This window comes from Mycetomoellerius zeteki, unplaced genomic scaffold (genome assembly GCF_001594055.1).
Source record: "Mycetomoellerius zeteki isolate Tzet28-1 unplaced genomic scaffold, Tzet1.0 scaffold79, whole genome shotgun sequence".
NCBI lineage: Eukaryota > Metazoa > Arthropoda > Insecta > Hymenoptera > Formicidae > Mycetomoellerius > Mycetomoellerius zeteki.
In genome coordinates this window covers 665,979-675,758 of record NW_017257819.1, presented here as the reverse complement: position 1 = coordinate 675,758, position 9,780 = coordinate 665,979, and the positions used below count along the sequence as shown (strand labels likewise).

The window sequence follows — 9,780 nt, the reverse complement described above, 5'->3', positions numbered from 1 at the left end:
ACATGCAAGCATCAAGCATCAAGCAGCGGAAGCAGCAACCAATCAACGAGGCGATTTTTACAGTGGCGTAAAAAATACTTTTTACACCACTGTCCGTATCACCCAGCTAATTGGTTGCTGCTTCCGCTGCTTGATGCTTGACGCTTGCATGTGAATGCACCTTAAGGGAGGTACGATCAGAGAGGGAACGAGTCTCAGGGCGCGTTCACACCTTAACGGAAAAGCAGAAAGCGGAAAAGCAGCAGCCAATCAGAACTTGCGCTGATATTCGACAATTTCGGCTTTTTGTATTACTTACTACCGCGAGTTGTGATTGGCCACTGTTTTTCCGCTTTCTGCTTTTTCATCAAGGTGTGAACGTGCCCTTACGTTTTGAATGTGCCATGGACTTTACTGCTTACTATTACTTCTACTTCTATGCGCGTTCACCTTTACGGCCAAGTATTTAAGAAGTCTCGTTTTTTTTTTAACTTTAAGGGGCTCCGCACAATAAAAGGAACAGGGAACAGAGAACAGAGAATAAGAATTTCAACCTATCAAAAACTGTGTATTCCACAATACATAATTTCTGATAGGTTGAAATTCTTATTCTCTGTTCTCTGTTCCTTTTATTGTGTGGAGCCCCTAACTTTTTTTAATTTAGGGATATTTAGGGAAAATCCGAGACTTCTCTAGGGGGAAATCGATAAAGGTATCTGGCAACTCTGATCCAACATGGACACGTGATACATGCATGGGATTGCACTGCAACAATTGACAACGATGTTGTTTGAATTCTATCGGTATCAGTTTCTACATTCTGGCAACTATATATCATATATCTCTTTATTTGATATTCACAGACATATATGCTGGTGTTTTCTTTTACTAAATTTTTCCTCGCTTATAAATATAAATTATTCGTAATGGTAGCATAAGCGAAATCGACGTGGTTTAACTCTAACCTATTCGAAGAGGTTTTTCCGAAATTTTTATTCTTTTTTACAAGAGTGACAGAATATGCATTTAAACGTTTAAGCGAAAGCTCGGCGATGCTGTTGAATGGTAAAAGAAATATAAGTCTAGCTTTTATGTACATGTGTCAAAAGACTTGTTCGACATCCATCTTGTGCTTTTAAATATCAACTTCAACGTAAGTAAAAGTGCTGTATATTGAAATGACTTTTATTCCTTTGAGCAAAGTGTAAATCCAATAAATGAGTGCTCTTGAAGAATTATTAAACGATCAGGATCCTGATTATGTTTCGGCAACATCCAGCGACCAAGCTCAGCAGAAGCTTTATGAAGAAAATGGTAAACATATTAACTCTTACTAATAGTATTAATGGTAAACATATTAACTCTATTAATAATATTAATTTAGGTATACCCAAGAAGAATGACTTTCTCATCGATTTTGATGAAATTAGGCTCATTCGACACATTTTTACACGAAATGAACGAATCTGGCAAACAAAAGTGTCGCTCTGCTCCATGGACCGAAATATTAAACATTAAAGTTAACGACTATTGAGGTTAGGAGATCTGTCACAGCTGCGAATTACTGTGACATGAGCTTGTACCGTGGTCACTTTGGCGTAAATTGAACCGTGTTAACGTAGTCAATGAAATATTTGCTAAAAAAAGTACGTTAAAAAGATCTTACTCTGCTCTTGCTATATATGGCAAGTTGGAAACTCGTGTGGAATTATTCGTGGGTTTCAACTTTCTACGCAAAGCACGGTTCTACATAGGTTTCCAAGTTTACGTTTGATGCAAATTTATAAACCTATGTGGAATCCATACTTCACGTGGAAAGTTGTAATCCATGAAGGATTCCACACGAGTTTCTAACTTTTCATATATAGCAAGAGCAGGACAGGATCTTTTTAACATATATTTTTTAGCAAATATTTCATTGATTACGTTAAGGGCCTGTGCACAATAGAATAAATATTAGGAACAGGAATAAATATTAAGATTTCAACTTATCAGATAGAAGTTATACTAGAATACATGGTTTCTGATAGGTTAAAATCTTAATATTTATTCCTATTCCTAATATTTCCTCCATTGTGCGCAGGGCCTAAGATGGCTTGATTTAAGCCATCTGCCAAAGTGACTGCATATTTATAAATATTTTGTAAATATTTTTGTGATCTTAGATTGCACAGATTATAAACATTTATTATAAATATTATGAAATATTTATTGTGAATGTTATAGTAAATGCTATGAAAATACTTAATGAGACATTATAATCCAAGTAAAAAATTTTAAAAATATTTACGCATTTGAGGCTTCCACGGTTATCTTCTTCGATTATTATCATATCGACCATGAAAGAAGACACGGTGATAACCCGCAAACCCTCTAATATAATTATAAATATTTATTTATATTTATCATAAATATTCTGTGCTGTCTGGGAGAACGACACTTTTTTTGCTAGATTTGTTTATTTCATGCAAAAACGCATTGAATGAGCCTAATTTCATCAAAATCGGTAAGGAAGTCTCACTCTTCTTGAGTATTAACTTAATTTATTACATACATAGATTCTTACAGAATTAGTGCATGTAAGTGAATAAAAATTTTGAATTCTCAAACATTAGTAATATTAGTAAATTAAAAAAATTTTGTTATATAGATTATACTAATGTAACATAATGTATCATGATAGTCGGAAGGTTCTAGGTTTAAACTCTAGTTGCAGTTACATTTCTTGCAATAGTTTTTGCAAAAGTTCTGTGCTATGTTTTAAGATGCTTATTAGCATCATTATTAAATTGATTAGTAATTTACTTTGTGATATTATTTCAGCTTCATTTTATGATTGTGTTTTGAATCCGACAGTAATCGGCGAATAATTTATATAACTGGAAAATATATTGAAAAATTTACATGTAAATATTATTAGACATCAAAATAGCCTCAACTATATTTGGTCTTTCTTTACTTACATTTGATTTATTCATATAGCGGCACAGTGTTTAACTTATTAAGAATACACAAGTAAGAGTTAAAGCCTATAACGGTTTAAGCTGGATCTCGGTTAGTCTAAAGGCTTAGGACGCTCACATGAAATGCTAGAGATCTGGATTAAACTCTCAGTCAAAGTAATATTTTTTGCAATAAATTTATTAACCGATTTTCAGCACATTAACATTCTCAAATAAGATCCCTGATTGAGCATCAAATTATTAAATTTCTTGTCAATTTAATTTGTGATAGTAGTACAGTAGTTCAGTTGCGTTTCTAAGTCTGAGAAATCAATTGAGTGCGCAGTTCAAATGATTATATATTTAGTACATAAATTCACATAGAAATTATTTAAGGTAAACATGTGCAGTATATAACACTCACACCTCTGATTTTCCTGTAATTTTGTAAATTTGTATATTTTCATGCATAGAGTATATTCCGCGAAGAAAAATCGTCGCTCAAATCTCATTTTCTTATTGTGTAATTTTAAAGTTTTTTTATGTTCGTAAGTTGAAAAATGATAATTTAATGACATTATGACATTTTACAATTGTACATATTCTATGCGAAAATACACAAATTGCAAAATTACAGAAAAATCGGAAGTGGGGGCGTTATACTGCATATTTACCTTATTTAAACTAATCTAACTCTTTATTTAACTAATTTAACCAAATCTAAGATTCAGCTTTAACTGTTATAGGCTTTAACTCTTACTTGTGTATTCACATTATAGGATTTAAAAAAATCGTTTATTATTATTATTAAGAATACTGCACGATTATGTGTCTAAATAATACTTGTTTTCTTTTTTTTTTTTAGCAAGGAACACTACTGCAAAAAAGATATCTGCAATCATAGAAAAGCAATTTTCACTAGAAATTGATTTGAAGGAGAAGGAAATTTTGCAGATACAGGAGAGATTACACAAAACTCTGAACATCTTTCATCTGTTGCGTTACATCATAATTACTAATTTTTACAATCGCAAGCAGTGTCAAATTTCCCAAGCTGTAGAAACAACAAAACAGACGAGGATTCATCCTGCGATTAAAACGTCTCTTGGAAAGAGTCCTAAATTCGCTGGTTACACAGATCTTGCAGTACCGTCAACGTCTACCGATCCTCGATTTTTGTACGATGACAAATCTCTCACGTCGGACGCAAGTACCGTGTTTCATAACACACTTAAAATCGAAGAAAATGCAAACAAGAATGATGGTGCGTTACAAGGTAAAAAGCGAAAAATGCTGGATGAAGAGTTTCAACCTCGCAAAATACCTCGTTACGTTCCACCAAAGAGCTTGCCTGAGAAGATATGTCCGTCTCGCGGAAATAGCCATAAGATCCGCAAACGCATTGTCGTCGGCAATATCTCTAAGTGGATCCCGCCGGATTGGCGAGAGGATGCGTCTAGTCACAAGTGGACGATGTATGTGCGCGGCGACAAAGACGAGAAAGCCAACATCAGCACTTTCGTCAGTAAGGTGAGGTTTTTCCTGCATCCCAGCTATCATCCAAATGACATCGTTGAGGTCACATCGTACCCGTTTCACTTGTCCAGACGGGGGTGGGGCGAGTTCCCTCTTAGAGTGCAATTGCACTTCAAGAATACCTTGAATAAGCCTATGGATATAATTCATCATCTGAAATTGGATCGTACTTATACAGGACTGCAAACCTTGGGTTCTGAGACTTTGGTCGACGTGTGGATTCATACAGCTGAATCCCGTAATTTCGAGCAGAATAATAACCGTGAATCTTCAACTAATGACACTTTCGTAAAAGTAGAAGTAAATGATAATTCTGAATCTATTGATAAACAATCAGAGAAATTTACAGACATGTCACGGCTTAACATTTTCGAGAAAATTCAAGTAAAAAAAGAAATACCTGATTTGGAAGTACACGAACAATATAATTCATCGTTGGATTTAATGTTGATTACAAACTCAGAAAGAATAAAAACTGAATTTAACGACGCACTAAACACTTACGTATCTAATCATAAACATAGAGAAGCGATATGTCATATTAAACACGATCATGATTATTTTTGCAGACAGTATTTCAACTTTCGGCATTTTACAGAAAGAGAAGGAAACATGACTGTGGAACACTTTCCGGAAAGTGACAACAAAACATTAGCGATTAATTCAACAGTCGAAAATAACAAAAGGAAATCTGATATAACGGTTTCCACGCATAGAATTAATGGTGATATTCAGTCTTCCAGTAATTACCAGACTTTGGCATCTTCAAATATAATTATAAATGATCCACACGTGACGTCAATAAATGCAGCATTCCAAGAGAACAATAATCGAAAGGATCTATTATCCGATACGGACAAACCTTTACAAAACTCGAAGAGCGATACTTTCAGAATTTTAGAAACTCCTTCGGCCAATGATACAGTGACGGCGATTAATGGTTTCCGCAAATCGTCTGATTGCTTTAATAATTTACAGAAAACTGCGAATTCTTCGGGAACCTGCAATTTAAAACCTCTGCAAATCTCCATACCACCGAATATAATCGCGTCGTCAAACAGTAAGCATGTACTTCTATTGAAGAATGAAAAATCGGTACCAGTGGATCTCACAAATATTCTTCCATCAAAATCTAGAGAAAACTTGAGGATGTTTGTCGATGGCGTGAAAGTTTCTGTTCCGAGCGTCGCGAAACTAAATATTCCTGTTTCCCAGGGCGTTAGCATCCTGAAGAAGCCGCCTAATGTTAAGGCAAACACACAACAGGAAGATACCGTCAACAATAACAAAAAAAAGACAGCGCTACTCAAACTAAAAGACACTAATAGTCTGCTGCTGAACGCTAACGAGAATGTGCCGATTTTGAAAATAGTGGACTCGCACGATTCACGATATAATTACAGCCTCGCCGAGGCAACGGGAGACGTTTTGTCGGTTAGCAAACAAGAGTTCGTACCGTACGCAAAATCGGAAGAAAAGACCATTGTGCAGCGGGCAAAAATCACGCTGGGTAAGGATAAATTCAAAATCCAGAGCAAAAAAGATCTGTATGAAGCAGTTCTCCAGTCGATTGATACCGCGAATATCACTGATACGGAAGCGTTGATACGATTTATCATACGTCGATTGCCAATTGTTACGCAAGATGTTCGCGATCCTGATTATAGACGGCTGCATCCTTATGCGTGTTACAGCGAGGAGGAATACTTGTCGTACAACATCGGCAAGCAACGAGCCATAGAATGGTACCGCGCAAAAATGATTAGAAACTTTCTACAAATGAAGCTGATCTTAAGTGATCAATTGTGGAGTATCAAGGAGATTATGCTGTGGGCAAGATTGCACGGCTATACACTGAGCCAGAGTGTCTTCGGCGTTCAGGAAACAGCAGCAGGAACAAGCGATATGAAAAAATTACCCGATACCACGACATCCACCACAGTTTTGTCCACATATACGGAACCAATTGCGTTGCAAAAATGGTTACAGACCTGCCAACAAGAGCCAAATCGTCAGTCAGATAATTATATTATCAATGACGAAGAGATTGATGTTGAGAGTATTAAGGAATGTCCGCGCAGAATCACAATCGATCGAAGAAAAAACGGTAGCAACCAGAATAGCAGTTATTCAACCGATTCTACATTAATACCGATTGAACTTGATAAAAATTTGCTACCATTCCATAATTTCGTGTGCGACACTGCGCAAGAAATTGGCATCAAAATCGGACCGGAGGAGATTATTCCTGGTATTCTATCTTGTGCAGCTAGTCGCGTAATGATGCGGGTAAATATTATTTCTGATATAAATTATACTCACTTTTGTATTAGAATAAAAATTGCACTGTCACTATTGTGTTCAGGTTGTCAAATGTTTCGTGGAGGATCTTACTCGATCGTCATTGGCAAGAGCTTGGGAAAGAAATAATGGAAATGAGTAATTATACTTTTTATATCATTATTGCATTATTTTGTAAATAACAATCTATCATGTATCTCATTAATTTGTATTGCAGATGTCCTAAACTTATTACGTTGAACGATGTCCGTAATGCTCTTGCAAATCGAGAAGAATTCGATATTTTTACGAATGAAGGTTTGGGTTCGAGAGAGAGAGACAAGAATTAAATACAAAACTCGAGCAATCGCTAACAAACGATCACTTAGTCATGCCGGACTCCAGAATACAACTAAGTAATCGGTATCATTCTTAAATACAGTAAAAGAAAATCGAAACACAGATGCGAGTTTTCCACATGGAAAAACTCTAGCTACTCGATTCATTTCAATCCCAGCCAACTGGAATCCTGTGACGTTCAATCTCATGTTGCAGCCACTTACGGATTGACATAGTAAGATAAAAGCGGCTCTATGCGATACTCGGAGTATCCTGTTGTAAAATGCAGCGCACTTCTCCAATTTGCTTTACTCTCGAATTTCATGATTGACCTGAAAGCGTAAACTGAGTCATAATCACTTTTTTATATACATTCGTACATCATTTTCTATGTTCTCCATAATCGAATGAAGCATTTAGATATATATTATAGGGAAGTTATTTTTTTTACTTTTTTTCCTTATTTTTGAAGAAAACCAGAATTAAAGCTATTATTTTATAAGAATTCATGCTGTTGAACCTTTTTCCAATCTTAAGAACTTTCCCACATTCTTCGAACCATAAATGTCGCATTTGTGAAGAGGTAAGTTAAATGCCGTAGAACCAAAGGGTACATTCAAGGATTCCTTGAAATAACTGTACCTGCAGAAAGTTTCCTAAGTAATACCTATTGATATCAAATCATTTGTTATATAATTTCACTTTTATACGTCCTTATTACTTACGTATTGAATTGTCCCAAACTTACCCAGCAGAAGGTATATTATGGACGTGAAATTTCGCCGCAGGATCAAAGAACTTCTCAGATCTTAATAAATGCGGTACGACGCCCATGTATCGACGATGCAAATTCCACCAGAATGTGTTGTATTTCAAGGATTTTGTCTTGCCAGAGAAAACGGACCATCTCCATTTTTCTATTATTAGTCCAGTTGGACAGTTGTGATATTTTAAGTAAAACTTAGAAGGAGAGCTATTTCCAGTGAAGCTTGCGCGTTTTATTTACGAATTTACTTTAGATGAATTATCGGATGCGTGAACGTGTTACGTATTAATCCCAGAGGATGTCCAAAAGAAGCTGTACCATACGAAATGGCATTGCCTATTGACTCGTGAAAAGCACTATTGATTCCATTCTGAATAAAATAATATATTTTACATTATACCAATTAAAAGGAAACTGTACTGACTATTAATACTTTTCATTCAAAAATAATGAATTTTTCAAAATAGTTTTTTTGGCAATGGAAAAAATAATGATAAAAAAGAACTTTTTTTAAATAAAGGAGTAATTTTAACAATCACGATTTTTTATAGTTCTGTTAGGTTTATTGTATACATTCAACATTATTAATTACAAATCAATTTGATTTGATTTTTTTATTTCAGACGACTAATTGTGGCTGCACAATGTCAGCAATTTGATAAAATCTCATTTGCCATCATTGTTGCCTCTCGAACATTTTTAACATATTTTGGTTCATAAAAATTCATACATATTGTACAAAGTGCAAATAAAATATAGGTCCAAACCTAAAATTGATAGTTATAACCGTTTTTCCACAAAAAAATTCACAAAAAATCATTGATATTTTGGTTTTTCAAATCATCACAGACCCCCTTAAACAAGGTCTTACTATTAGTGCACGGCACGGAGAACGGCCGGAATAAATGTTTTTCATGCGTTGTAGTTGGCAACAAATTCGAATATTGACATATTTCGATAGCATATGTCTAGAACATTTTAGTATCAAATTCATGCTAGCAACCCGGTAAAAAATTTTTTATACATTAATATGTATAAATATGTACAAACCATGAAGTAAGAATAAAGAGACTTAACTGTGTAGATTGAAAATGGTCACGAAAAATGTTCCGTGTACTGTCATGTCCGCCGAACGGAATAACTTGCAATATTTCCATCGCCATATGAAATATTTATATGTGTGCAGTATCCTTGCGACTGTGTTGTACATATGTATATTAAATACGTCTTCTAAAAAGTAAGTAGCTTGCCCTCCTAAAATCTGAATAAAAATATACTCATTCGTCGCGTTTTCACTCAAAACGAAAGAATCTGTAAGAAAAATGCGGTGGTCGGCCTTGTGAACCGAGTTATTAAGAGCGATAAAGTTATTCCGTTCGGCGGACATGGCAATACACGTTTTTCGTGACCAACTTTTTTCTCCATGTCCTATTTAATTAAGTCTCCTTACTCTTATTTCATGGTACAAACATACCTAACACGCATAAATATTCGAATAGTGTCTAATTGTGTCCTTACTGGAAAGTACCAATAGTGAAAAGCACAGGAAATAACAAATTTCAACCTATCAGAAACCATGTATACTAAACTGGACGCTTTCTGATAATTTGAAATCTCTTAGGGCGCGTTCACACCTTGATGAAAAAGCAGAAAGCGGAAAAGCAGTGGCCAATCACAACTCGCGCTGATAGTAAGTAGTACAGAAAGCCGAAATTATCGGCTACCAGCGCGAGTTCTGATTGGTTGCTGCTTTTCCATCCAGGTGTGAACGCGCCCTTATGGTTCACCATGATACGGAATTGGCGCAATGAGGAATGGCGGAACGCTCGTGATTGGCGGAGCGCAATTGACGGAATGCTTGCGATTGGACGGACATCGTTCCACATCATGGGACCGCGCCATTATGCTGAATTCACACTGCATCCGATGTGCGTCGTA

The 9,780-nt window shown here is 35.5% G+C and overlaps 2 protein-coding genes across 2 annotated transcripts; one reads left to right on the top strand and one right to left on the bottom strand.

Annotated features, from left to right (window-relative positions):
- Window positions 1–1,052: 1,052 nt before the first annotated feature.
- On the top strand, window positions 1,053–7,550 carry D12 (YEATS domain containing 2 homolog D12). Its single transcript, XM_018458964.1, has 4 exons — window positions 1,053–1,293; window positions 3,787–6,746; window positions 6,823–6,896; window positions 6,976–7,550. Exons 1-4 carry the CDS (start codon window positions 1,197–1,199, stop codon window positions 7,085–7,087), a joined length of 3,243 nt encoding a protein of 1,080 aa, XP_018314466.1. The 5' UTR covers window positions 1,053–1,196; the 3' UTR covers window positions 7,088–7,550.
- A 32-nt stretch (window positions 7,551–7,582) lies between these two features.
- On the bottom strand, window positions 7,583–8,066 carry LOC108729656 (angiotensin-converting enzyme-like; the record flags this gene model as incomplete). Its single annotated transcript, XM_018458839.1, has 2 exons — window positions 7,583–7,718; window positions 7,825–8,066. Coding segments are annotated over 2 exons (378 nt in total), but the record flags the coding sequence as incomplete, so codon positions are not given.
- Window positions 8,067–9,780: the final 1,714 nt, after the last annotated feature.

Coding starts and splice junctions, on each gene's coding strand:
- D12 (XM_018458964.1), top strand. CDS start 1,197: ATGAGTGCTCTTGAAGAATTATTAAACGATCAGGATCCTGATTATGTT. Junction 1,294..3,786: donor GAAGCTTTATGAAGAAAATG/GTAAACATATTA, acceptor TTTTTTTTTTAG/CAAGGAACACTACTGCAAAA. Junction 6,747..6,822: donor CTAGTCGCGTAATGATGCGG/GTAAATATTATT, acceptor TATTGTGTTCAG/GTTGTCAAATGTTTCGTGGA.